General features: G+C 48.5%; 2 protein-coding genes across 10 annotated transcripts in view; one reads left to right on the plus strand and one right to left on the minus strand.

Moving 5' to 3' along the window:
• The first annotated feature begins 67 nt into the window (after positions 1–67).
• On the plus strand, positions 68–2857 carry NOB1 (NIN1 (RPN12) binding protein 1 homolog). The gene is made up of 9 exons (XM_069027320.1): positions 68–201; positions 284–416; positions 577–710; positions 778–849; positions 926–1063; positions 1172–1381; positions 1612–1709; positions 1793–1937; positions 2345–2857. The coding sequence occupies exons 1-9, from the start codon at positions 124–126 to the stop codon at positions 2612–2614; spliced, it is 1278 nt and encodes a 425-aa protein (XP_068883421.1). The 5' UTR covers positions 68–123; the 3' UTR covers positions 2615–2857.
• A 672-nt stretch (positions 2858–3529) lies between these two features.
• The window catches only part of NFAT5 (nuclear factor of activated T cells 5), a 60905-nt gene continuing 36505 nt past the window's right edge, over positions 3530–27929 (minus strand). For 7 of the 9 annotated variants that reach the window (XM_069027102.1, XM_069027099.1, XM_069027106.1 and 4 more), the window contains 11 exons: positions 25581–25773; positions 22134–22324; positions 21154–21326; positions 18034–18168; positions 17810–17862; positions 17028–17160; positions 16409–16486; positions 14792–14904; positions 11830–14266; positions 10954–11200; positions 3530–10108 (listed from right to left, as the gene is read on the minus strand). In XM_069027102.1, coding sequence (XP_068883203.1) covers positions 10962–11200; positions 11830–14266; positions 14792–14904; positions 16409–16486; positions 17028–17160; positions 17810–17862; positions 18034–18168; positions 21154–21326; positions 22134–22324; positions 25581–25773 — 3745 coding nt within the window. In that variant the 3' untranslated portion in view covers positions 3530–10108; positions 10954–10961. The remainder of the gene's footprint in view (positions 10109–10953; positions 11201–11829; positions 14267–14791; positions 14905–16408; positions 16487–17027; positions 17161–17809; positions 17863–18033; positions 18169–21153; positions 21327–22133; positions 22325–25580; positions 25774–27929) is intronic. The other 2 variants (XM_069027101.1, XM_069027100.1) reach the window with 2 other exon arrangements.

Consider the following 27929-nt stretch of genomic DNA (forward strand, 5'->3'; position numbering starts at 1 on the left):
CCCGCGGCACGGCCGCCGGTCCCGGCGTGCCCCGCTTGAACTACAACTCCCGGCGTGCTCCGTGCTCGGACCACAACTCCCGCTGTGCTTCCCGCGGCGCATGGACGGCGGCCGGGGTGGGCCATGGGGCACGCGGACATGGCGCGTGTTCCGCACGTCGTGGCCGACACGGGCGCGTTCCTGAGCGCGGCCCCGCTGCAGGTACCGGGGAAACACCGGGGAGACACCGGAGGGGCTGGGGGGGACGAGGGGTTACGGGCCGGTGTGACTGCGCTTCCCGCAGGACATCGCAGACGCGCTGTACACCGTGCCCGAGGTGCTGGCCGAGATCCGCGACCGGCCCGCGCGCCGCCGCCTCGCCGCGCTGCCCTGCGAGCTGCGGGTCCGCCGCCCGCGCCCCGAGCTGCTGCGCCTCGGTGAGTGCCGGGCAGGCCCCGGTACCCGTGCTGCGCGGGGCACCGCTTCCTTTCCCTCGGCGTACCGGCCCCACGGCCCGGCCCCGCCCCGCCCGGCTCTCGCGGCCCGGCCCGGCCCGGCCCGGCCCGGCCCGACGGTGCCGTTGTTCCCCGCCCGCAGTAACCGAATTCTCCAAGAAGACCGGCGACTACCCGAGCCTCTCGGCCGCCGACCTGCAGGTGCTCGCCCTCACATGCCAGCTCCAGGCCGAGATCGACGGCCCTGGCTGCCTCCGCTGGGAGCCGCAGGACAAGGTAGGATCGGCCCGGGGACGGGGCCCCGGTTCCAGCGGCCCCGCCGACGCCCCGTGCCGCTCCCCAGGTGCGGCTCAGCTCCACCCCGCGGCACCCCGAGGCCCCCCTGCACCTCGCCGGCTTCCACCTGCCCGCCAAGGTAAGGCCCGGAGGGAGGGCGAGGGCGTGCGGCCCCTCGGAGCCCCGGGTGAGGGTCCCCCGTGCTCTGCCCACAGCACAAGCCCGCGGGGAAGGGCCCGCGCCAGCCCAGCCCCGGCAGCGGCCCGGCCCCGCCGGAGAGCGACGAGTTCGGATCCTTCCTGTACTGGCGGCCGCCCCTGCCCAGCATCGAGGAGGAGCTGCGGGAGCTGCTGGTGAGAATCTTCTGGAGTCTTCTCCCTGTCCTCGCTCTGCGATTTCTGGCTGGCCTTTCCCGACCCGTCTGTGCCACCCTGACCGTCTCCTCCCCACACATGGCCCAGGCCATCTCCGGTAGCCCCGAGCCCCCGGAGGAACACCGGAGCTCTGCAGATGGGGCCAGCACCGGCGAAGAGGAGGAGGATGAGGAGAGCGATGACGAAGGCTGGATAACTCCCAGCAACCTGAAGCAGGCCCAGCAGGACACGGGGCACTGCGACACTGCTCCCGTCGGTGTCCAGGTCGGCTGTGTCACCACGGACTTTGCCATGCAGGTGGGTGCTGGGCTGCAGCCAGGGCTCAAACCTCAGGGCTGCTCCCACCAAGGCAGTGCCGAGTCCCTGGGCAGGGGAGAGCAGCTTTGGGACAGCTCCGTGTGTCAAACCAGTAGGGTCTCAGTTCCAGAGGCCTGTGCACAGCCTGTCGGGCTCTCACTGCCCCAGCTGGCAGGGCCCAGTCCCAGCTCCCGGCATTCCCAGCTCCCGGGCTGTCCCTGCTCTTGCAGAACGTGCTGCTGCAGATGGGTCTCCACGTGCTGGCCGTGAATGGGATGCTGATCCGCCGGGCCCGGAGCTACATCCTGCGCTGCCACGGCTGCTTCAGGTGCTGGGGCTGATCCTGCTCCCGGGCTGAGCCCCTGTTCCACGGCTCCGGGAGCTGTGAACCCATCTGTCCCACCCTCACAGGACCACCTCGGACATGACCAAGGTTTTCTGCCCCCACTGCGGTAACAAGACCCTCAAGAAGGTGGCAGTGAGTGTCAGCGACGATGGGAGTCTCCACATGCATTTCTCCCGCAACCCCAAGGTGCTGAACCCCCGGGGGCTCAGGGTGAGTACCTGGACAGAATCCCAGACTCACTGAGGTTGGAAAAGACCATGAAGATCCTCAAATCCAACCTGTGACCGATCCTCACCTTGTCAGCCAGACCAGAGCACTGAGTGCCATGTCCAGTCAATTCCTTGGACACCTCCAGGGATGGGGACTCCACCACCTCCCTGGGCAGCCCCTTCCCACTTTTAACAACCCTTTCTGTGAAGAAATTCTTCCACTAGGACCCCAGGGATGGGAGCCCAGCCTGTGGCTAGCAGGTTGGAGGGAATCAAAGCAAACTGTGAACATCCTCCAGATGTTGCACCTGGACCCCAGGGCTTCCGGGCTTCCCTGCTCAGGTCTCCAGAGGCCTGTGGTCACCTCGGAGTCCCTGGGAGCCGGGGCTGATCCCTTCTCTCCCGCAGTACCCGCTGCCAGCGCCGCAGGGCGGGAAGCACGCCAACAACCCGCACCTGGTGGAGGACCAGCGCTTCCCGCAGCAGCGCCTGTCCCGCAAAGCCAGGCAGAAAACCAACGTGTTCCACCCCGACTACCTGGCCGGGGCCTCTCCCTTCGCCGAGAACGACGTGCACAGCCGGGCCGCGCACCTGCACCTGCGCGACGCCGCCCTGGGCGCCGGCCGCCGGCGCCTCAACCCCAACGCCGTCACCAAGAAGTTCGTGAAGAGGAGGTGAGGGGCAGGACGGGCCCTGCCTGCCCAGGCACGGTGGTGGCTCCGTCAGGGCAAGGCCTCTCCCAGAACCTGGCATGGGCCAGGCCGCTCTGTCCGCACTGCGCTGGTGCCCAGAGAGCCACCGTGACTGGGGTGATGGTGGCTGGGTTTGGGGAGGCCCCAGCATGGGAGAGGGTGGGGTGGCTTCCCTGCTGGCCCTGGGTGCCCCTGGGCAGGGGCTGTGTCACTCAATAAACACCAAACCCCAAAGCACCACGGCTCAGTCCTGTTTGTGTGGGTGCCTGTGCCAGAGGGAGCCTTGCTCTGAGCCTCGAGGGATGTGGAGGCTGGGACAGAGGAAGGGAGGATTTCTTTGATGTTTTGCCCCACGGGATCATGAGCTCCAGAAAGACAAAAGCCCAGGGCAGGGGGTTGTGTCTCACCCTGGCACTAGGCGATGCCCAGGGCTGAAGGGAGAGACTCAGGTAAAGCTTTTTGGATAAATCTGCTGAAATCTTTCACAACTGCCTATTCTGCCCAGCTCTTGCTGCAGTTTCTCCTTAACCCTGCTGAAATTGTTCAAGGTAAGGAAATGCTTGGTACCAGCTGTGGCCCCTGGTCCTGGGGAGGTTGCAGGGTGGGAGCAGGAGAGGGGAACACACTTGGGCCTTCCCCAGCCCCAGGGCATTTTTAGTGTGTCAGAGCTGCAGATAAAGGGCACTGGATAACACACCCACAAATCCTGCTGAGGAGGGGGCAACTTCCAGCGTCTTGGCTTTGGACTCGGCCTCACCTCCCTGGGGCAGCCTCTGTGTCTCCCCCAGTCCCTCAGAGACGGGATCCCGGGCTATGGAAGCTGTTCCCTTGGTCACAGTTTGGAGGCTGGGTTGGGCAGCGCTGGAGATGCCCTTGGAAAAACCATCACAAGACTTTACACTGCAAAATGAAAACTTTCATTGTTTATTCTCGACTGCAGCTGTTTACAGAAATATAGTTGCGAGTATACAAATGTCCCAATAGAAGCAAAATATTTTTATTTTTTTTAATATTCAACAAGTTATCACAGGAGAGCTAAAAACATAGATGCAAATAAAATATCCCCTCATAGACAAACTGAAAACACCGGGAATCAGTGCTTGGAAAACCCACCTACGAAAGCCATATACACAGAACTGCACGAAGGAGTATCTGGTGCTACTTTCACATTGCAGGACACAGAAGAGGCAGCTCAGCGGTCGAGGGTGCACCCAGAACATCTGGCAGGCAGGGGAGAGCCCACCAGAGGTGCCAGGACAGAGAGAGAGGTTGGAGCTCTGCTCTGAAGGGGTTGGAGCTTAACTCAGCATCAGCTCAGATGGGAGTAATTCAAACTGCCTCCTTTTATCCAGAATAAAAAGGCTGCTCAGGATACTGGAATGTGATCCCAGTTCTGCAACACCCAAAGAGCCACTTTCAAACAGGAACATCCCCCTGGACATGTTATCCCAATGGGCAGCCATGGTCCTGCCCAGGACACTTGGGGCAGGTCCCGTTCCACGGGGCAGCTCCAGGGCCAAAACAAAGCCAAAGCCATTTACCTGTCATGTGAACACAGGAGCCTTCCCTCATCCCAGAGGGATGGAATGTGGCACAGAGGCTGCCAATTGTGGGAGCCTTGGAACCTGAACAGAGGGGTCAGTGAGCAGGGAATCCTTGGATTCCTCACCCTGTCCCCACACAGTGAATGTTACCAGGAAATTGAATGAAGTGTAACAGCAAAAATGACAGATCTCTGGAAAAAGCAGGGCTCAGCCCAGCAAACTCCAAGAGAACAAATGGTGGAGGTGATTTAAGAAAACCTGTACCAGGACAACACTGTCTGATCCACTCATGACAAATTCCAGTGGAACGTGGATTTGGAATGAAAAGTCATGGTGGCCACAATACACACTATTGATTTTATGACCTGATTTTATGGCTGGAGCTGGGCAAGGGGAGGTTTAGGCTGGAGATCAGGAAAAGGTTCTTCCCCCAGAGGGTGCTGGGCACTGCCCAGGCTCCCCAGGGAATGGGCATGGCCCCGAGGCTGCCAGAGCTCCAGGAACGTTTGGACAGCGCTGCCAGGGATGCCCAGGGTGGGGTTGTTGGGGGGTCTGTGCAGGGCCAGGAGCTGGGCTGGGTGATCCCTGGGGGTCCCTTCCAGCTCAGGATGCTCCATGATTCTATGATCCTTAGGGTTTAATTCCTCACACAACCTGCAAGGAAGAAATCCGCACGAGTTGTGGCAGGTTCCTCATGGACAGAATTCAATGGGAGCTTCACTGGCTTTCAAGGAGTTCTCTACATTTTGACTGCTGCAGTAATGAGTCAGTTAAAAAAAAAAAATCAGTTTACAGACTCCTGCCCTTATGGGAATAAAGAGGAATGGCAGAAGAGCTTCCCCTCCCTGACCCAGCACAACCAGGGATCCTTTGCTACACAGCAACATCCAACACACCCGGCTGGTGTCAGCCCAGCCCCTCTGGGGGCCACCACCAATCCCTGCCTGCATGAGCTGCTGCCAGACTGGGGATGCAAAAGGCTCTGGGGTTACCCGAGGGAAGCCGAGGGATGCTCAGGGCTGCAGGAAGCCCATCCTCAGCCTGGGTGTCAGTTCTATCCTAAACCACATCTGCAAGTATGAACTACAAGATATAAAAATACAAAAGTGGCCACATCTGCTTCCAGCCCACGGATACCAGCGAGGTTCCCAAGCAGAGCAACTTCTGGAGCCATGGTACCAACAAGGCCACACGTCCAGGACTGAGAGGTGTGAGACAGCTACTTATGAGTTACTACAAAAACCTACCGAGGAAAAGGAATATTATTTCATGTTTATAAAAATGTAAATATAACAGTATTCTATGCATGTGCCTACTATTATTTATATATAATAATCTGACTCCTCTATATACATATATATAATCCTAGAATATACAGGCAGTGCGTATTTACATCCCTATACAGATTGGGAGAGGAAAAGCCTCTCCTCCTGTGTAACCCCCCGGAGTCCCCCACTCCCCTAGAGAATTCCACCAGTTTCCCTTTGCAAGAGTTTACCCCCTGCAGCATTTTTCCTTGTTTCTGACACGTTTATCCCATTTCCAACGCTGACCCTCTCCCAGTGCCATGGCACAGACGCCCTGCCCGGGGCACCACGGCCACTCAGCTGGTCTGAGCAGGAACACAAAGTGCTCACAGTCTGCCCCAAAGTCTAAATAAGCCCAAATTAAAACAAACCCCCGGAACAAACACAGCATCCCAGTGCTGCTTCCTTTTAGCTTCTACAGAATGGAGCTGCCCCGAGACCCTGGAACACGAAACCCACCAACTCCCTGAAACTCAGTTTTGCACTAATGACAAGTCACCAGTGACCAGCATTTGCTCTTCTCACCTTCCACCCACAGCTCGGAGCATGCCAAGCAATTCCCTCCCCTCTCTCCTGCTTCTCTCTCTCAGATCCATGTCTGTGCTCCCTGTGCTCCCGCAATGCCCCTGGAAAAGGAACCCAACTGTTTGCCAAGCAGAGGCATGAGAAAACAGGAATGAAAATCCATTCAGACATATTTTCCTTTTATAAATTAGATTCTAAATCAAAATCTCAACAGAAACTTTAAAAAATAAAGTTCAGCTTATCCAAGTGAGGGGAATGTCCACTGACACAGCTGCCCAGACTTGGTGCTCCCAGTAAAAACCTGCCAAAGTTATGTTTTACTGCTCATGCCTTAGTTTATCTTAAAACTATACAGGAAGCAACCACCCCGTCAGTGATTAGAAGTAATCATAGTCACTGATCAGACACTGGACATCCACTTCAGAACAGCCAGCCTGGAATTATTTCTTGAACTAGATTTGTGTTAAAATAAGAGCAAAGTGTTTGGCTTGCTGCAAGATCAGGCAGTGAGGAGGCAATTAATAACAAAACAACTGTTAATTAAGCACAAAGCACCAGTAACTCCATGCCAGAGGAGCTGTTCAGCTCCAACTGTGCCTTAAGTGTTGTCTCTGTGGTTTCTGGGTGGGCTCTGGGCACACTCAGGGTAAAAGCTGAGGGGATGTGGTGGGGGCTGGCAGGTCCCTCTCCCTCAATTTTCACCTGTGCCCACAAATGGGTGCTATGGGACCCCCAGTGATGCTGGATTTACAGACTGATACCTCAGGAGCCTCTCTGCACCCAAAGGACCCAGACACGATGCCAGTGCTCCATGTGCTCCTGGAACACAGGGATCATAGAAGCTCTGCTGCCCAATCTCAACTGCTAAATATGCCAGAAGTGAATGTTCAGGCCCCTGGTAAAACACAGATGTGGCTCAGGCTGTGCTCCCTGCCATGACACCCTGCAGCCTGTCCATGAGCTCTTTTGGGGCTGATCCAACCCCTCCACCCTCGGAGCCGCTGCCCGAGCACGCGCCAACCGCTGAGCGACCTCTTCAGTCACACAAATACTTTTCGTAACCAAATCACATGTTCAAAGTGTTGTACATTTAAACATTGACCTAAAATGAACAGGTAAATTTAACACGAGGAAAGGAAGGTGTTTCCAGAAGGGAAAGCTGGGATAGCACAGCCCTTGGTTGGTTTTTTGTGTATGTTTTTTTTTCTCTCTTCTCTTCATAAGCGACCTCAAATGCCCACAATTCAAACATACCCTTCCCTGGAGCTGTGGCAGGCTTGGGATGAGGTTCTCTTCTGGGCACTCATCCTGTTCCATGGAGAATTGGTCCCTGGTGACTTGGCACTGACCAACGAATGGATACAGCCCTTCAGAACAACGAGCAAACTGAAGCAGCACACGAGCGAATCCATCATTCCTGTCACTCCTTCTGTGTCTGACGGCCCCAGGTGACACCCAACAGCTCATCCTGGGACACTGATCCTGAAAACACCACCAGTTCCTTTCCCAGTGAGTGGCTATGGACTTCCACAGCCCTCTGGACGTTGTTGGGTCCATTGTTCTCAGCCTGAGCAGCCTCACACAGCACCTGGGCACTGCTGGGGGCTGCTGCTTTCCTGTCGTGAACCATTACAAGATGTTGTTAATGTTTTGTCTTAGCAGGGGAAAAAAAATAAAATACAGAAAGAAAAAGTCTGGGTCGGGGTTAAAGCAGCTCTGGACATGATGCAGCGGGGAATTCTTTCTGTCCTGATTAAAATTTCCAACGTTTGAGCATAATCATAAATTAGGAGTTAAAACACAGAGGCGCTAGTATTAAAATATTAAATAGGCAATGAGAGTGAAGAAAAGCTGAATGGCTCATTCTGAGGGAAACCCCAATATTTCATATATTATATAATCCTAAATGCCTCTGGGTTTCCTTGCTAGGCTGTGAGTGAGGGACACACCAAACACAGAGCGAAGCTTCTCGTGGCCAGCTGGACCAACACTGCCTGATGGAATGGCGAGAGATGAACACGTTATTTATGTTGCAAAAAGTACTTAAATACTCAATAAAGACATAACAAACCCCACCCCACCCCACTGTTATCAGACGCCACGTTGTGGTAGAACATCAGACAAACTCACAAATTTACCACAAAAATGTGTGGCAAAAAGAATATTTTATATATATGTATATATATAAATTTTTTATATTTATGCCAATGTACTCACTCAGTACAAATAGCAAAATAGTTATACCATTTCCTAAATACAAAATATAGCTTTCCAAAAAAATGAAACACACATTAGATATAAACCATCCAAAACTTGAACGATTGAAAACTGTATTCAAAATTAAATGACCCAGAGCAGGTCTCTTTCTGAAAAGTTCCCTTCATATCGGCAAGAAGCCTTACTACTGAAAACGTAATTCAATGCCTCTCAATGAGAGAGAGAAAGAGAGAGACAGAAAGAGAAAGTGAACGTCGTGACAGACCAACAAACGGGGGAAATCCAGGAAAAGCAACAAAAACTCTACACGGCTCAACTACGCACACGAGTTAAGGGGAAAACACACAGTAAACAGACTTGAGGAACTTAAAAAAAACCATTTACAGACGGTTCTTTTGTTATTTCAAATAACAAAACTGAAAAATGACGTGATACCAGCTACACTCTACCGAGGCGGAACGGGCGCCGCGGGAGCGGCTCGGCTCCGGCAGCAGCGGGAGGAACACGGATCTGAACGAGGCTGTAGTGAGAGATCACACACTGTCCGGAGAGTTGAAGCACCTAAAAAATCCACATGCCTCACAATACACCTGCGTGGTCTGGAGTGGGTTGTTTTTACATTCGGTAACATCAGTCAATGATTTATTCTTTAATTAAACATGACAATCTAGAAACCAGACTTGGGGCTCTGTGGTAGAAAAAGGAAAAATCACTTCAGAACTGCGATGAGCTCCATGTGCTACAAAGATGCAACAGCTCAGGATGAAGTGATGTTTTAAGAAGGCTTAAAAATGATGCAATTTGCCCCCTACTTGGAGTAAAGCCAAGCTTTTTCCATCAGTCACGGCTGGAAGTGGCGGGTTAAGGGGGATTCCTGCATTTAGAAGGTGGTGGAGAAATTGCTTCCTCCCTCCTTAGTCCTTGATTATTTGTCAAAGCTTCTACTGACTAAGCAATTTACTGCCAACAATTCCTAAAAGCTGTTTCTGAGCTTTAAAGCCAGTAGGATATTTATGTCTTTTTTTAAAAACACAATACAAAACTGAGGGAGAGAAGGAAAACCACGGAAAGAATGAAAGGGAGAAGGTTGGTTTGGGAACAGCTCATGAGGCTTTACAGAGCTCTAACCCATCAGTCCAGAGTGGGAGACACAGAGGAGTCCCTTCCTCAGCAACACAGAATGCTCCTTTCAAGATGAAGGTGTTTTAGAGAAGATTTTAAGATAAACTGGAAGTTCCCCTTCATTTCTTCATTCTGTAGAGCCACCAAACCCTTGCTCTATGTACAGCTCCACATAAGGGATGTGGGAAACCGTTAATCCCATGCTCAGATGGGAACTGGTTATTTACAGCAGCATTTCTCTGCTTGGTTATTACAGTTATCAATACTTGCAATTCATAAAGGGTGGGTTTGGCTCTCCCACTCCATGTCAGCCAAGAGGTCCCTTCACTTACTGACAGCTGAGTCACAGCTCGGGGCAGAGGCAGCTGCTGTTTCTGCTGCACGAGCTTCCCGAGGAAAAAGAGAGGATGTGAAGAAGGAACAGGAGGGAAAAAGTAAACGTGGTAACATGGACTACCTTCCAACAACAATAATAACTGACCAGATATGCTTTAAATTCCAAGAGCCCCCACTGTAATGAGGTTTAGGAACCCGGTAACAGCCCAACCCCACGCCCCAGTAACACAAAGCATAACTCCTCAGCATTATTGGCACTATGGAGCCCAAACTCCATGGTCATGGCCTCAGGTCTGCCACTGGCCATGCGTGTGCTCTTTAAAGAGGCCACTTTTCCACAGAAGCAATTGGTTCCACGCAGCCTAATCCAGAGTTGGAAGGTCTGAGAGGATCTGGGGAATCGTCGCTTTTTTTTTCTTCACGGAATTTCTGCATGAGAAAACAAGCAGAAAAGTCAGGCATAACTAACCACAGTCCCCTCTTCCTCCTGTGCAGTCGCTTCATCTTCAGGGTGTTCCTCGTGAGCAGGCACTGAACTGGGGGTGAGGAGCAAGAGAAGCTCTGGAGGAACTCCCAACTCCATATACAAACCCTTTTAGATTATAGAATGAAGTGTATCACTTCAATGAAAACTCAAGAGGGGATTTAGCTCAAGACCAACCCCAAGTTCCACAGCACAGCCTACACTGGACTCCAGAGTCCTCCCGGTTCTTGGTGCTCATTTGTAGTCAAGGGCTCCTTCCCCCCTCTGAAAAAGACACCTTCTAAAAGCAGAGTGTCTCCTAGCAACAGCTGATGCTGTCAGCTGTTTCTAACACAGCCTCAGCATGTGGCACACTCAGGAGCTGCCACATTCCACCAAAACTTGTTCTCACATTAGATTATTGTAACCCGGGGGAAGAGTTCAGAACAGTTCAGACTTGAGGTGTTATTTACTCATTAAGTCTCAAGTTTTTAAACTACAGTCATGTTTTGTAAGGTTTTGATCTGCCAAGCTGTCAGTGATCCACTCTCCTCCCTAACAAAGCACCAGACTGTCACGGCAGATGACAAAACATACGAAAATTGAACAAAACACAGTCTCAACTGTTTCATACAAATTCTGACCTCTGACTGGTTTTAGTAACTTCATTCTGGTATTATAGTCTTAATTCAGCCTCACTGGTGTTTTAGCTGGCCTCTTAAAGCACAGTCACACACTGCAAGGTACAAATGGGCTGAACAAAGCTGCTGTGTGGCAGGAAAGAACCCAGAGACCCAAACTCACCACTTACTTGCCTAATTAAAATGAGCCAGCCATGTTGTTCCCCTGGTTCTGCAAGGACACGAGCAGATCATCTATTTTCTCCATGTTCTGGTTGGTGGCCATGGCTGAGGGCAGCGGCGGGGTCTCGGGGAGCTGCTGGGACAGGAGCGCTGGCACCGCGGGCTGTGCCTCGCCCTGGGGCTGCCCGGGCTGGCCCATGGCCATCAGCTCCTCCGGCAGCGCTGCCGGACCGGGGGGCAGCAGCTGACCACAGTCTGGGGGACAGAGGGACAGCTCAGTGTCTTGGCACAGTCCAGCAGTTCTCACAGCAAAGCACCCGGCTACGACCACGGCCCATCACCAGCTGTGTGCCCTGTGAGAGCTGCTACAGCCTGTTGTAAGCAACACCTGCACCTCTCACTGCTGGGGCTCACAGGCACCCACAGACCTATGCGCACAGAGAAAGGCTCTACATCCCACAGAACTGCTCATGGAGGCTGGGCCCAGAGAGGGTATGAGGAGAAGTGCAGGTTTGTACAGCTAAGTACACTTTAACACATTTCTGGACCCTACAGCTTCTAAAATCCTTGCTTTCCTTCAGTAACATGAAGAAAGCCAACATGTGTATTGCGGAAACCAAAAACAGGAAGAGAAATGCTCTCTTAAGAGACCACAATCATTCCTAGATTAGACATTAGGGAGAGATCCTTCCCTCTGAAGGTGGGGAGGCCCTGGCACAGGGTACCCAGAGAAGCTGTGGCTGCCTGGGACAGTGGAAGGTGTCCCTGCCCATGGCAGGGGGTGGAACAGGATGGGCTTTAAGGTCCCTTCCCACCCAAACCATTCCATGTTTCTATGGCAGCTCTCTCTACCGAAAGCTCAGCACCAGGCACTGGTCACTTACTGTTCTGGATGCCGAACAGGAATATTCCCGATGTCTGCTGGGATGAGGCAGGGGAATTCTGCAGCTGGTTGATGGCACCTCCCGCCGTGTTGTGGAACAGAGGAGCCTGCTGCTGGGGAGGAGAAGCAGTTCCTGGCATTCCTGCCATGCTGTTTTGGGAGGAGTACATGGGGGACTGCTGCAGCTCCGGCTGGCTCATGCTGTTCTGCAGGGCAGACATGGAAGCTGAGGAGATGAAGAGGGTGACTTGTTGCTCTTGAGAACTTGGGGACCCTTGGACCAGCTGAATCTGGGGTGAGTTATGGAAGATGGTTGGCTGCTGTGCTTCGGCCTGGTTGGAGCCAGGATTCTGGAGAGGAGACACTGTGGTCTGACTCTGGAATTGCATGGGCTGCTGCTCCTGGTTCATTGAGGCCATGTTGGACTGCGGATGAAAAATGGACTGGCCTTGTTGCTCCTGATTGGTAACTGGGTTTTGATTTGGATTGAAAATCATGTTCTGCTTTTGGGAGGCCATTGTACTCATTGCATTTTGATTGCTGAACATCATGTTCTGCTGCTGCTGCTGTTGCTGCTCCTGAGCTGGGGGGCTGCTCTGGATAGCAACAATTGAATGCTGAGGCTGGAAGATGGCCCCTTGTTGGTTCTGAGGAATGGAGCTGGACTGGATGGAGCCCAACGACACTTGGGACTGAAACAAACCCTGCTGAGCAGGCTGAGTCTGGGGCTGCTCCTGGGGAAGCATGGAGCTCTGGATATGAGAGATCTGTGTCTGCTGCTGGAAAGAAGTCTGCTGTTCAGTGTTTGTTGCTGTCTGAAGAGGAGAAATGGGATTTGGGCTTGTAAAGAATGACATCTGCTCTTCCTGAGTGGCAGGGTTGCTCATGGAACTCTGGGAAAGGAACATGTTGGCAGACTGCTGGTCTTGAGGCACAGAGGAGCTCTGCAAGACACCCATGGCATTCTGTGAGTGGAACATCGGGGGCTGCAGTTGGTCAGAGGAATTAGTGTTGGTCTGGTTGTGGACGATGGAATTTGAGCTGTGAAAAAGGGATCCTTGTGTTTCCTGGGATATATTCTGAGTGTCGCCAATAGGGTTCTGAGAGTGGAACAGCTGAGCTTGTGAGTGTGGAGACTGTTGGATGAAGCTTCCCGACTGAATGGACATCATTTCTCCACCTTGCTGGAACAGACCCCCGCCCTGCTGCTGAGTCCCACTGGCCTGGACACTCATCATGGTCTTAGTAGATGAGAAGAGATTAACCTGGGACTGACTTTCCCCACTGTGCTGCATCTGAACCATGGTCTGAAACACAGAGCTCTGCATCTGTTTACTCTGCCCCGAGGCCTCTTCTCCCTCAGCAGAGCTCGAGGGCTGGAACATGGCAGGGCCGTTGTTGGAGACCGGCTGCTGTGCGGGGGCGGCTGCCTCGCTGCCGGACACCCCCGGGGACGAGGAGAACAGCTCACACTGCATCTGCATGTCTTCACTTGTGGATAAGCCACCCATCATGTGAGACGCCTGCTGGTACACCGGGGACTGCTGCAGGGCTCCGTTCCCCGATGTGGTGGAGGAGAACAGGTCCGACTGCATCTGCGTGGCCGCCTGGCACATGTTCTGCTGCATCCCCATCACCATCGCCGCCGACGTCTCCATGGCCTGCTGCTGCTGCTGCTGCTGCTGCTGCTGCTGGTTGGACAGGGCACCTTCAGGCTGGGAGTGAACGTTCTCAGCTCGTCCAGGCAAAAGGTTCTCCGGTCTGGAATGGACAGCTGTGTCTGAGGAGGAAAATATCCCAGGATTTACGCTGTTCTGTATCTGGCTGACCTGCTGAAAGATATCTGCATTCAGCTGATCTTGGACATCCTCGCTGCTGTCTGAGCCCGAAAATAAAACGGAAGATAACTGCTGCTGAGCTTCCAGAACCTGCTGCACCAAGTCAACGTTCCTGTTGCTGCCCGTGGCGGTGTTGGTGGGGAAGTTCCCAGCCTGGAGCTGCTGGATGGTGTTCTGGAGCTGACTCACGCCGCTGGCCGACGAGAAGATGCTCGAGGAAATCTGCTGCTGCAGGGCCTGGGCTGGCTCCGAGAGCGTCGGCTGCTGCTGCTGTGAGGCATCAGCCAGCTGTGAGAGAGTCACCACTGTGCCATCCGACTGCAGCACCTCCCTGGGCTGGGAATCCCTCGTCTGGAACTGTGCAGCCTGCTGCAGCAGGGCATCGCTGTTCTGCAGCTGGCCCGGGGTGGACACTGCGGAGAAGCTGCCGGGCTGGGAAATGTCCTGCGTTTGGATCGTGCTCAGGGTCTCTGGGTTGTACACCTTGGGCTGGATTTGCTGCTGGTTTTCGCTTTCAGAAGGTAAATGGGAAGCAGAAGTTGATATGCCAGACATGCTGTTTTCCAATGTTTGCTGAGTTGACCCAACCACATTTGAAGCCTGAAAAAAGCAAGGCATTCAGTAATTTATAAACTTACTGGGGTTATGCTGATACAACTTCCCCAAATCCCCGATGTCCAGGGAAGATCAGAGGAAGATGTGAAAGCCAGACACACCCAAACCAGCAAGCAAATGATTAGCAGTGGAAATGCTGCTTCAAGGATGGAATCACGGCACAATTTAATGAAAGCAACACTAAGAAGTGATTAACAGAATATTCTTACAGCAATTTACTAGCTCTGTGTCACAGGACGAAACACCCCATTGTAATGTCACTAACCCATCAATCTGTCTGGGTGCAGCAACCAGGTGAGTCATCTAAGGAAATTGTCTGTTTTACTCATGCTCTGTGACTGTGTTTTGCCCAGACTGATCGTGGACATGGCACTTTCCCAGTCTATTACTCTTCTCCACTAGTAAAGCATAGACCAAGGAGTAGAGGTAACTCAGAGTCTGAAAGCTGCTGTGCTCAGCCCCCACCAAACTCACCTGGAGCATGGGGGGAGAGCATTTTTCTGTACTTACTTCCATTGGAGCCACATCTTCATTCTTGATCATACTGCTTGGCATGAGTGGAGTTATCAAGGCACTAGGAAGAATGTTCACCTTCTCCAGGTTACAGCCCGTGGCCTTCACTGCTGCAGCCACAAAGAAAACAAGAAAAAGAGGGGCAAAAGATGGGTAATACCCATCATTCTATAACTCCTTTTAAGTAAATTAAAGAATTGTTCTTCAATGTAAAGCAACAGATCTCCACGCTTTAACCAAATTTAAATCTTACAGCAACGTGACGGTAAAATTTCTGCACTTGTGTATAGAGTGAGGAAGGACAGAACAGACAAAGTACAGCAGATAAAATGCTCTGACCTCTGGTTCACAGTCAGCCTGGAGTAGAGCAGGCACAGGAATGAACCATCAGAGAGGAGCTAACACAGAAACCCCCATGAGAAGGTAAATTCAGGTTTATTGCATAAATTAACTGAGGACATGAAGGAACAGCAACAGCACATTGTGCTCCGAGGAGCAGCAGCTGTTCTCCTGGAGCAGTTGGGATCTTCCCTCGGTTAAGCTCCACACTAAATTAGATGGATGTCAGGTTTACCCTGTATATAGTTATTCTTTTCCTCATCTTTTCAGCCTGGCTACTAGAAAGGTCTTACCAGTGCTTTACCAGTTTGTTTCACTGCCCTCCATATTTTTGTAAATTTCTCCCTCCAGGTACTCTCTGCAGGTTTAAACTCAGCATATCTTGTATTATCCTCCCTAACACTTGTAAAGTCTCTTGTAAACCCAGCCCTGCCAAGACCCAGCCTTAACTCCAACACAAGTCCGTGGTCTCACCTGCAGCCAGAGTCCTGTCCCACTGTGACCCCACTGCTCATCTGCTCCCTCCAACCTGCTTCTCCAGAGCAGCTCTGGGAATTCCCAGGCATCTTTCTGCACCACCAGAATCTGAACAGGTAACTAAGAGACGTTTCCTTCCTTGACTTCATTTTAATACTGGAAGGATCAAGTCACACTTAAACAAATAACAGGTAAACCTAAAACCTGTTCCTCTGGAAGAAAAGGACAAACTTTGTCTGGATAGAATGGTCAGGAAAAAAATCCTCACTGAAGCGGATAAGTTGCAATTCCCAGAATTAACATTTTTAACTAGTCCCACTGAAAGCAGAGTTATAAAACCTATAAAAATACAGCTTCTGAAAAACACCACATTGTCACATTTGTTTTTCAGTGCTCAGCCCCTCCCCACCACTACCTTTAGATGTGTTTTTGCTTAAAGTAACACTACACACTTTCTAATTCTTTGCATTAACTGCAATCCTATGCTTCCTTTTTATTCTTCACTTGCAAACATACTAAATAAAGATTAGACTGCAGAGCCTAATGCATGAAAAATGAAAAAAAAAATCAGTATTATTTTTTGCAATTTTTTTGTTCTATATCATCTTGTACTAAAATACACTGATAGGAATACTGTTATAAAGCAAAATATTCAGTCAGAAAACAAACCTCCCTGTAAGAATAGGGCCAGATTTTATAAGCACAGACTTATCACAGGATGTCTGATTCATTTCTCCAAATCTGGGTAGGAATTCATAGTTAAATTATTAAGAACACTGATAAGAATCAATTTAGTACCTTTTATAGCCTCTTCAAAAGAACAATGTTGGGCTGGGCTGGAGATTTCCTTCTTCACATTAACATTCAGAGTCCCAGCTGCCGAGACAAAACACATTGAGAACTTCCTTACCTTAAATCAGCAAACAAGCCAAAAAAACACAAAGCAAACCAAAACAATTCCTTATAGCTTAAAGAAATTCAGGTTCTTTGAAACCCACACAAACCTTTGCACTGTCTATTGCGATACAGATAAATAAATAAACTAAAATACATGAAGTGGGCAAATTGCAGCTTTCCCCAGGACAAAGCCTGGTGGGATTTCTTGGTTTATTTGGTGCATTGTATGGAATATGTTGATTTTTTATCCTGCTCAGCTTCATTTTGATCCTTAAACTAGAAATGGATGCTGTTATATAAGAACAGCCGTCACAAGACAGCTGGAATTTGAGGTATTTGGCACATAAATGAGAAAAGCAAAGCCTTTAGATCTTATTGTTAACAGAGCAAAATTCGCCAGCAAGAGGAGTTTGCAAAGATCCATGCTACTGAACATTCCTGTGGCATGGACTAAAGGCTGTGGAGTCAGAAGTGTTCAGCAGGTGAAATGGCCACTCCTGCCCCAGTGCATCCCACACACCTGGCTCTGGAGTGTAGGTGAAGGGCTGCACGTCGTGAGATCTCCCAGCGTTCGTCACCACGTATATTCCCACTGAGACAGCTGAGGTGATTTGCTGGTCGTGATATGGTGGCACCTTCACAATAAGGTGATTCTGCAAGGCAAAATAATTGAAAAAAATCACATTTTATTACTACTGATCTCAATCCTACTTACATCCATCAAAAGAGAGAAATAGACTGATAAACCACCATAAAAACCCAGGACACTGGGGGCAATGCACATGTGGCATACTGCCTTCAGAGCTGGGACCAGGATGGCACTTTTCTGACATCATTTGCAGCCAGAGTGTCCATAAAGACACTTATTTGTGTGTAAAATAATACATATTCTGTAAAACATTTCAAAGTGGAACAGAAATTCAGCCAGTTATAAAGACTATGGTGTACACACTATCCCCTTCCATGGAAAACTGCTGGGAAAACTGAATTAGGCCTTTTAATTCCATTGTATGCAAGGGCAAAGACCTGCTCACCAAACCCACTGTGGGATCCAAGCTCTCGGTTAGAAACTGACTGATTATACTTGTGTAAACCCAAAATTATATTCTACCAGACTCACAACAGACCTTATGTAAAAACACTTAGTATTACTTCTAGAAATGCATAAAAGAGGGAAAGGCTTGAGTAATTTTTCTTTGAAAACAGAGTCACTGTATTTTTTAAATTAGAAATATAATAATAGTACTAGTAGTAATAGTAGTAGTAGTAATAGTAGTAATAATAATAGTAATACAGAAGTACCTGATGAAATAATTCCATGTCAATTTCAGCTTCTGCCTTCCACGAATTCTCATCTAAATAAAAATTAAAAAGCGTAAGTCATTGCACATCCTATAGAGCAATTTATTTTAGTGCCTTTGACTCTGCTCCTCAGTTTGCTCTCCACGACTGAGCTTTACCCAGCAGTGAAACCCCAACCCCAGGCTCTGCTCAGCACCCCAAGCCAGCACTGCTTTCACACTAACCGGAAACATTCTCTTGGAAAATCACTTTTGTTCCCTTTAGGAAGTTCTTGCCAATCAGAAAAACTTCCTCTTCACCCTTCACTGAACAGCTGTGGAGACTTTTCTTTAGGATCTCTGGGACTCCTGCTGGCTGAGCTGCAAGGGAAAAAAACAGAGTCTGGAATAAAGAAAATATCAACATCCAAACCAAACCACTTTTACTTACAGGGTTATGAAGGAAAAAATAAAACTCCTGAGCTTCTTTCTTTATCATGTATTTCATGACAAACTCTACAGAATATAACCATTTCTATTATTTCCTCACTAAATGTAATGAGCTCACAAAAATCACACTTAGCTCAATGATCCACTAATAGTCTTTTTCCTTTTCTCCTGCACATATTAAATCTTCACAATGAAACTCCCAGTGTTGGAGCCAAAGCTCAACAAGTGCTCAGAACAGAAGGAAATGTGTTTCTGTAACTCCCTAGTGTAGAGTGATCTCCAGAGGCATCAGCCCTTAGACGCACCTGAAGCCAACCTGCAAATTCAGCCTCTGGGTCATAAAACTTTTTTTGTGAAGCTTACTTTGTTCTGCTCTGCAAAAGAGCAGAAGCAGCAATTCCCCAGTTACCTGGGGGGCTTTGCAGCCTTTTTACATGACACAGTGTTCTGGCTGGTGCAAGAACTAACCCAGGGCTTGGAGCAACCTGATATCCCGTGGTCCATGGCAGGGAGTGGAACAGGATGAGCTTCAAGGTCCCCTCCAAATCCTTGCAAGACTCACATCTCTGTAGCTGGGAATTTTAGCAATTTGAATCAAATAAGCCAAGAGGATGTGGTTTCAAAGACACACATTCCTGGATGCCCCAGATGATGATTTATATCACTCTTATCATAAACTGTCTTTGTTGCAAACCATTCCTATTCTTCTTAAAGCTTAAACCAAATAGGACCACGTGTGCTAAATGCAAATGAGCACTGCAGACAATTCAAACAGAGATACATTTTAAAATAATGTGCTTTGACACATTTAATATAAAAGAATTCCAGTTTCTAACAAACGTTCCTCAACCACCTTTTCTCCTCACCACAGCTCCCCAGGGCACACACCCAGGCTCGTGCTTCTGCACTTGCCTGGCCCACTTTGAGTGTTTAATAACAATATTCCCTGGGCTTACTACACAGCAGAACATACATCCTGTACCACTCCAAATTATTTAATGACCTTTCAGAAAGGATTTTTCTACAACTCTGGCTGTGGGTTCCCAGGCAACCGTTACGCAACGACTGAATATGCTAAAGGCACATGAAAAGAGTAACTGGATTTAGGTTTGCTAACAAGTTAACAAAGACTATTTAAAACACAGGCCTTAAATAAAGAGCCTGCAGCTCCTTAATGCCTTTTCTATGGTTTCTGGAACATTATTAGTTATAAAACACAACGTAAACAGGCCGTGACGAGTGTAAATGCAAACCGTGTTGTGAAGGTACATTACACATCTGTAGTAAGGTTTATGTAGCAAAGCAACCGGGCGTAATGTGCTTGAGGAGATAATTTATATTCAGTAACAACACATTTCATGCCATTTTGATCAGCCAGTAGGCATGTGCCAGCACTATTTGTTTGGCCAAGGTCTACTGCAAGTCCCCGTAGCTTCGGCGTAAGACAGAAGCACAGAGTCCTGGAAGGAGCCTCAGGAATTCCCCTCTCAACCTTCACACCATGATCAGCTTTATCTACATATTCCCCAAAGACACAAGTCTGACCAGAGTATTTTGTTCTGTGTTCTAAGACTTCCAGCAGTGGAGACATTGTAAAATTCCTGGGCAATCTCTTAGCAACTTACACAATTGAGACTATTTTCTTAGCAAGTGACCAAACCCCAGCCTGCCAAAAACCAAACCAATTTACTCTTTGCATCAAATACAGCTTCTTTTAGCTCAACAGCCTATTTTAAAATCAGTCTCTGAATGTTTCATCTCAGACTCAGCTTCTACTCACAATAGCAAGTTTTGGACTGTGTGAGAAAACATTGGGTGATTTCCACTCCCTTTTCTTCTACAGTTGAAATAATTTTATCTTTAACCAGAAAGTTACAAACAAAAGAGATACAGGAATGGCTTTGGAAGATTTTATAGAAAATGTTTTTATCTTAAATCTGAAAATTAGTATCAGATACTCTACTACTGTAATATACCACCATGGTCTACTGACTGGAATGGAGCTGCAAAGATGACCGTATTTCTAAAAAATATCCACAAAATATTCTTTTTATACCATGGAAAGAGCACAACACGAGTGCCTAGGAGTTTGTCTACTCTTTCCATGAAGAGTGAAAAAGCTCTCCATCTCATTCATCAAGATAAAGGGTGGAACAAGATGAGCTTTAAGGTCCCTTCCAGCCCAAACTATTCCACGATTCCCTTTTCCCTGTTGGTCAGTGGAACCTCCCCAGCCGAGGCAGCCATCTGTGCTCGTGCTAAACAGAGCAGTTTAATAAAGAGCTATAAAAAGTTTTGTTCTTGCACTGAACCAGAATAGATTCAGCCTCTGGCCCACGCAAGGACCACAGCTGAAGAGCCAGGCTTGCTGACTTACTGCAAGTCTTGTCTAGCACTGAAAGCTGAGGCATGAATGTGACAACACAGAAGAAAGTCATACCAGAGTCATTTTTCAAAGCAATCATGACAAAAATTGTGAAATTTTAGGAGGCAAAAATTCATTTAACTCAAGATCAGGAAATGCGTAACTATTTTTCAATACTAGACAACAATTTCAACTAATACCTCACCACAAATAAAAATCAATCCACTTGATTTTAGCAACAGCAATTCTGAAATTATCACAGATTAACACAGGGTGTTTTTTCCCCCCCAAGATATTTTCACAGAATCACAGAATCATTTAGGTTGGCAAAGACCTCCGAGACCATCAAATCCCACCTGTGCTCCATCCCCACCTTGTCCCCAGCCCAGAGCACTGAGTGCCATGTCCAGGCCTTCCTTGGGCACCTCCAGGGATGGGCACTCCAAACCTCCCTGGGCAGCCCCTGCCAAGGCCTGAGCAGCCCTTCCATGCAGGGCTCACACTAAAACCCAGACCCCTCTCTACTCTCAGCTCTTTGGTTTGACACTCACTGCACAGAATTGGGGAAGAAGGCGTCTGCAGGGTCAGGGTGGAGCCGTCCTTGCGCGTGATGTTGACGCGAAAGACGAGCCGAGCGCGGGTGCTTTTCTTCTTGGAGCCGGCAATACCTATCCTGGCTTCCACATCAGCGTTCCTCAGCTTCAGGATTCCCACACAATCAACCCTAACAACACAAAACAGAGCAGAATTTCACAGTTTAATATGTTCAGCATCTTTAACAATCTCTCGAGTAGTTTCATAAGCCAAAGTCAAAAGCCTTGAGGTAATTACTGAAATCTTATTAGATTTCTTTTTATTTACATGAAATCTATGACCTTTTTCAAGTTTTCAATCAACCCTGCCTAATTTGGATGATGAATCATGGGAGAAAGGCATATGAAAGCATGAATAAAACAGAAAGTGCAATGTAATTCTGGTAAGCATTCAATTTAGAATCACAGCTCTTCATTCTTCCATCCCCAGGGCAAGATCTGTGTTTGTAGGATTATTGCTTCAAAATATTCTGCATTCACTTAAAGAAAGCAGGAGTAGAAGAAAACTTACTGTAGTCATATTATTTATGTTCAGTGGGACTTGGAAGTGACAGATAAGTCCTCCCATAAGTGTGGTCCTAGGGGAGATGTACAGGGCCAGGTGAGTGATGCAGTGCTGGCTTTTCAGACAGGCTCCATGCAAAATGATTTAAAGCAAAAAACAGCTCAAAAAATAAGAACAGGAGAAGCAAACACAGCCGGATGTGTTAAAAAGAAGAATATTGCAATTTACCCAGGATTTTGGGTTCTGTGCCCAAAAAGCACACACCACCTGGTATCTCATTTGAATACAGCGAATTGCAAGCAAGAGCTGAGCAGCAGAGAGAGGAGAGTGCCAAGATGTTCAGACTTTCACTATAACCCATCCAAGGGAAAAAGGAAATCAGTTCCCAAGCCCAAGCTAATAAACAAAAATATTCATGGGAAGAGCTACTCACGCCAGTGTCATGTTGTTGCTTGGGTCCAGCCCCACCTCTATGACAGTGGTGCCCTCGATGTCCACCTCCTTGCAGGGCGTGGTGTTCCTGCCCGTGACCCTGCAGGCCTGGTAGAAGCCGTGGGGCTTCACACGCCCGGAGTCGTTGCCCACGAACACCTGCAGCACCACGGGCTCGTTGTGGCCTTCCAGCTGCAACACGCCAGGTGGGCAATTAACACAGGAACGACTGCTTTAATTATTATTATTAACATCTTGTTTCTAAACCAGCCTGAATCCTGTCTACCTTCAGACGGAAGTATCCCAGCTGCGACTCTTGCATCTCTTACAGCCTCCTGCTCTCACCCCAGCTGTGATTACTCCCCCCTCTCTTCCCAGGATTCCCCCCAGCATCTACATCCACCAGTCAGCTGAGAAACAGAACATTTCCTGGGGCTCGTTCCAAAGGTGAAGAGGTTTTGCTGGTCAGTATGTGTACAGCCACTGGCATTCCAGGACCCCACCTTCATGCCAGACGCATCTTGAAATCCTCGTGAAACCTGATTACAATTGTCCAACACTTGCAAAACCCCTGAAAGAGTCAGAATAGGATGAAAGGGAAGCAGAGGGAGGAATGATTGAATGGTCCACCCATCCAACCACATAAGCCCAGCTTTCCTTCAGACACCAAAATAAAAATTAAAAATGGTAACTTGACATCTCCTACTTAAAAGGTTACAGTGTCAGGATTCACTGAAACACTTCATAAATAAGAGCAGGTCAGACATTTTAATATCCTCCTGCAACCCCATGTGCAAGCCATAATTATCCCAGAACATGTCAGTGAAAAATACATTCATTTTTGTTACATCAACACCCTGGCATGAAATGGTTTGTGTCCTCTTAATGCTTTTTTTATCTGGGATCCCCACTGGGGCCACAGACTAAAAATACCCTGAGGTAAAAGAAGTCCTGAAGTAAACCTGGACATTGCATTACAAAGGAAACTCTCCTTCTTTTTAGGAAATAGTTAAGAAAAATACTCCAAGTGAAAAGAAACATTAGATTGTTGCCAAATTCCCGGGCCAGAGTTGCAAATTCCTTGCCAGAGCATTCTAGGAGATAAAATGAGTATTTTAATGTTTCCATTGAGACACATTTGTTGCTCAAGGATTTCTGGGTGACAGTGTTGTCTTTTGTCCCAGGCCTGGAAGCCCAGGCAACACCTGCAGAAAGAAGCTCCAGTTTTATTAGTGAGGACATGCAAATGAGAGCAGAATCCTCTGGAGAATCTCTTGGGGGATTATTCCCTGACACACTTAAAAAATGTAGTTCTGAAGTTTGTAGCAAGTTTGAATAAAGGAAAAAAATAAACCAGCAAATACTGATAAGATCATCATGGCCTCATGTCCAAACAGCAAATGTGACTGTCAAAGATGAGCAAAGCCCCAAGATCTCTGCAGGTGGCCCAGCACAGGCATCCACATGGGATGGGACCCACAGGCACAGCTCACAACAAAGGGCTCAACAGCCAGTCCCTTGGTTAAGGCTTGGTTATACAATTTTAACATTGCATACCAATTGTAGACTCAAGTTCTAAGTCACCAAGAACAGAGTTTTATTTAAATGGCCACTGAACCTGCTTCTCCTCCTTGGCCTGAGTCAGAGCCACGCACCTGAGCCGCTCCCAAGCGCCAGATCTCTGCTGAGCACCAACGTTTTTACACTGTTCTTCTCCATCTTTAAACCCCACAAACAAAACAAAAAGCCCCCTTGTCCATAACATATTTTTTCCCACTAGCTCAGATTTCCTGAAGATTCACTGACTCATTTGTCTGTCCAGCCCTGGCAGAGTTTTATCTGCAGGGTATGAACTCCTCCACCTACTGGTAAAGCAAACTGGAACTTCCAGGAATTCAGTAACATGAGACTCTTCCAAAGAGAATTTTCACTGATGGGTGCTAAAGGGTAACTGGGAAAGGAAATAAAAGGAAATTCAGATGAACAAAGGCCCATTAAGAAAATCCACATAAATGAGCACTAAATCCCCATAGCAACAGGCCAATATGAATGGATTCTTTTCTTATGAAACTTTACTGGAGTTTTGCATTACTCAGGAGGACTGAGTGAAGGGCTGCTGGCGCTCCTAACACTGCTGAACAGGACTTTGAAGTTAAGTCTACTTCTGTATTCTGTCAGCAGCAGTCAGCACAATTTTTAAGGGCTGTATCACAAACAAACATCTCTTTGTGGACCTGGTAAGTTAGTTTAGGTTGAGAACTGCTTTGGTGCTTTCTCAAAGTGACGTAACTAAGAAAGAATATGAAATTAAATGTCTTTCACCCTCCTCATCTGTATGATAATAAATCTAGCTGTCTACTCGCTCAACCTGCTGGCCACACTCCTCCCACTATGCCCAGTATGCCCAATATGCCCAGTATGCCATTTGCCATGGTGCCAGTGAAGTGCTGGCCTGGACTTAGTTCTCTGATGACTCTCATAATCACTCTTGGGAGGATATTTGACATCAGTTCATCTGTTTGTCACTCTAAGTCAAGTCCAGCCTTGCTCCTGGTGAGCCTCTCTACCATTTCCATTAGGAAACCTTCCCAAGTAAGTCCAACTGCTTTCCCCAGGCTAGACAGGTAAGAAACAAGACCTGCAAACTCCCACTCTGTGCATCAGTGAGCAGGAATGTCAAAGATCTCCTTGTAACCTCCTTCTTTGTGCTTCTCCTCAGATCAAGAGGCCTTCAGCACCTGACTTTTAAGGCATCAAAGTCCATAGAGGAAACAGGCTGCAACTGCCAACTGTGCACATAAATGCTGCCTCTTTCCTTGCCCCCAAACTCCAGTTCTCCTGATCCACATCTACCTCTACTGCCTCCACCTGTACCACGCTAAACACACTCAGCAGTACAACCTGTAAAACACACCTCAGTGAGATCTTCATGACTCACTTGAAAGACACTGCATATGTCAACTCAGATGGTGCTGAATTAAAAAGAACAAAAACCACCAAGCAATCAAAAAAAAAAAAAGGCCCAACCAAAACAAAGCATCAAAACCAAAACATTCCACTTATAATTAATTTCTTTTAAATGAAACCTGGTTTTATGTCCTTACTAATGATGACCCACTGTCACCAGCCATCAAACAGCTACAGCATTTCACTGTCCCACTTTCGTAGGCATGGAATGTCTCTGTACTCATACACTTCATGGAACTGCAGCCTAACAGGAAGTGCATCCCAGATTTTGTATCCCTGCTCTGACATCCAGCCTCCCTCTCAACTCTGTGACACCAGCAAGACTTGTGACCTGCAAGAAGAGACCCAGTCCAGCCCCTGCAGCCGAGAGACTGCAAAGCCTGGTCCCTCAGCACTACAGAGACAGGAGGCCCACTGAACCAAAGCAGCTGCCCTCCCCCTGGGGCAGCCCTGGGAAGGCAGTGCTGTGTCCCCAGCCTACCTTCACGGTGGGAAAGCCCTGCTGCGTCCGGTCCTTGACGGAGCCCCGGCTGCCCTCAGTCAGGTACCGAGCCCTGTGCTGGGTCTCTGGCTGCACCACAATCTTCAGCTCCTTCCCCTCACTCTTAGTCGGGTACTGACCACACAACATTGGGGTCTTCTTCCCTCCAGCTCCCTTCTGGTTCTCTGATGCTCTGGGAAGTCAAAGCACACCATCAAGAAGATGTTAGAAGCAGTTCCCCAGTAAAAACACTCCAAATCACAGAAAAGCTAAAAAGGCAAAGAGTGTGTATGAATGGATGGAACATTTGTAGTTAAGAGCAAACTCTGGAATTCTCTTTCTGCCAGAGGAGACCTGCAGGATGAAGAGGAATGGTGCTTCCCTGCCTCCTCCATCCAGAGCACATGGGAACTGCGTTTCAGAGAGCGAACATAAAGGAAGGAAAAAACAACTAGCATTAAATGATGTTAACAAACAGAAGGTGGCTCATAACCTGCTTTTTCAGAGCCTATGACACAGCCTGAACAAGCTGTTTTGCTGCTGTAACAAACACACACGTACACACACACTGGATGGATTTAAGGTTAAATGACACTTCTTTGAACAGGAAAACAGCCTCATGCCTGTCTCCATCTCAACTTGTATATCCATGCAAACTCCAGCTCCAATTTCTGCCTAAACAGATTGACCAATTTATGTCAAAACCCAATTAGTTATTGTAAAAGCTCTGGCATAATTGCACCAATGTTAAATCAGTGTATGCACAAGGCCTTTCTTACCAGGTGCATTCCGTAAGATGTAGTGGCTTGTGCTCAGTTCCATAATTAAAACCAGGATGAAGGAGCCCTCCCAAGTCTATCAGCACATGAGCCATTTTGTGTTCTCTTTACAGCACAATGGGAAATAACCCTTGATCCTACAGAGATCGGGATTTGGTAATGAACCTGAAGTCCAAAAAATTCCTTTCCCACTAGGAAATGTGGATGTGTCGCAGCACATGGTGCACGCAGGAAAAGGGCTCCATGATTCATGCAAATTTCATATTCTTCCTTCCTGTGCAAAACACAGTTTCAACAGCTAATGCCTGGGAAGAAAGCAGTTTTAAATAACAGGTGTGAATTGCTTAAAAAGCAAATCCTGTTTAAACATGCAAGTTATGGAAGTAATTTATCCAGGATTTTTTCCTTCTCAAACAGGGTGAAAACTGCTTTTTCTCCAAATTATTCCCTGGGAGGTTTGCCACTGCATGAGGCTCTCACTGACCCGGAGCTGGGGTGACCCAGCTCTTCCCAACTACCAGATGATTTACATTTACAAACACGATCCACACCTTTCCTAAAGCACCTGCTGTGCACAGAGCAGCCCCTGGACACAGCACATGCCCCTGATTCCAGCCCTCCCCCAGCCCTGTGGGGCCTGGCCTGGCACTGCTCCTTTTCCTGCCCCAGGAAAGGTCGGGCACTTTGCCCCTATCCCACCACATCTCACAGCCCTGAAAGCCATGGAATCATAGAACAGTGTGGGCTGGGAGAGACCTCTAGAGATCATCCAGTGCCACCCCCTGCCATGGACACGGACACCCTCCACTAGCCCAGGGTGCTCCAAGCCCAGTCCAGCCTGGCCTTGGGCACTGCCAGGGATCCAGGGGCAGCCACAGCTGCTCTGGGCACCCTGTGCCAGGGCCTCACCACCCTCCTTCTAAAAAACCTTCTCCTTTGATCTGCACTAAATCAACCCTCTTTTAGTTTAAAGCCATCACTCTTTGCCTAATGCAACAGGTCCTATTTGTCACACTCTTATTTTCATTAAGCCTTCAAAAACCTTTCACTACACATAAAAAAAAAAGGGTTAAAACAGAGTTGCTGCTTTGGATGATTTCCATTCCCATTTTCTGTCCACAAAGGTTAAGCACTTCACTGTGGACAGCCCAGTCAAGGCCCTGGCTGCCTTCCACACTCACCCTCAACCAGGACGCAGCTGAGGCAGGAACTAGATAAAAACTAGCATAAAACCCTGCAAAATAATAATAATACCATCGTACAATAAAACTATCTTCCTGCCAAGGAGTCCTGATTACTCTGCTCAGTGTAGTCACACTAGCTGCTTGAAAACAAAAAGAAGCTATGCACAACAGCACAACATACCTTCTTTTGGGAAAAGGGACAAAACTGTCCTTCAGTGCAGCACACAGGAAACCTTCGACATGCTAAACAAACTGTAATTAACACCATTATGTCTTAGCTTCTGTACAAGTTCAGGGAAAACTCTAATGCAATTCAAGCTTGTTACACAATCACTTTCTATCTTCCTGTCAGGACATTCCTCCCATGGACTGCTCATTTCAAGGAA

The sequence above is a fragment of the Aphelocoma coerulescens genome, chromosome 11 (assembly GCF_041296385.1).
Source record: "Aphelocoma coerulescens isolate FSJ_1873_10779 chromosome 11, UR_Acoe_1.0, whole genome shotgun sequence".
NCBI classification, from domain to species: Eukaryota; Metazoa; Chordata; class Aves; order Passeriformes; family Corvidae; genus Aphelocoma; species Aphelocoma coerulescens.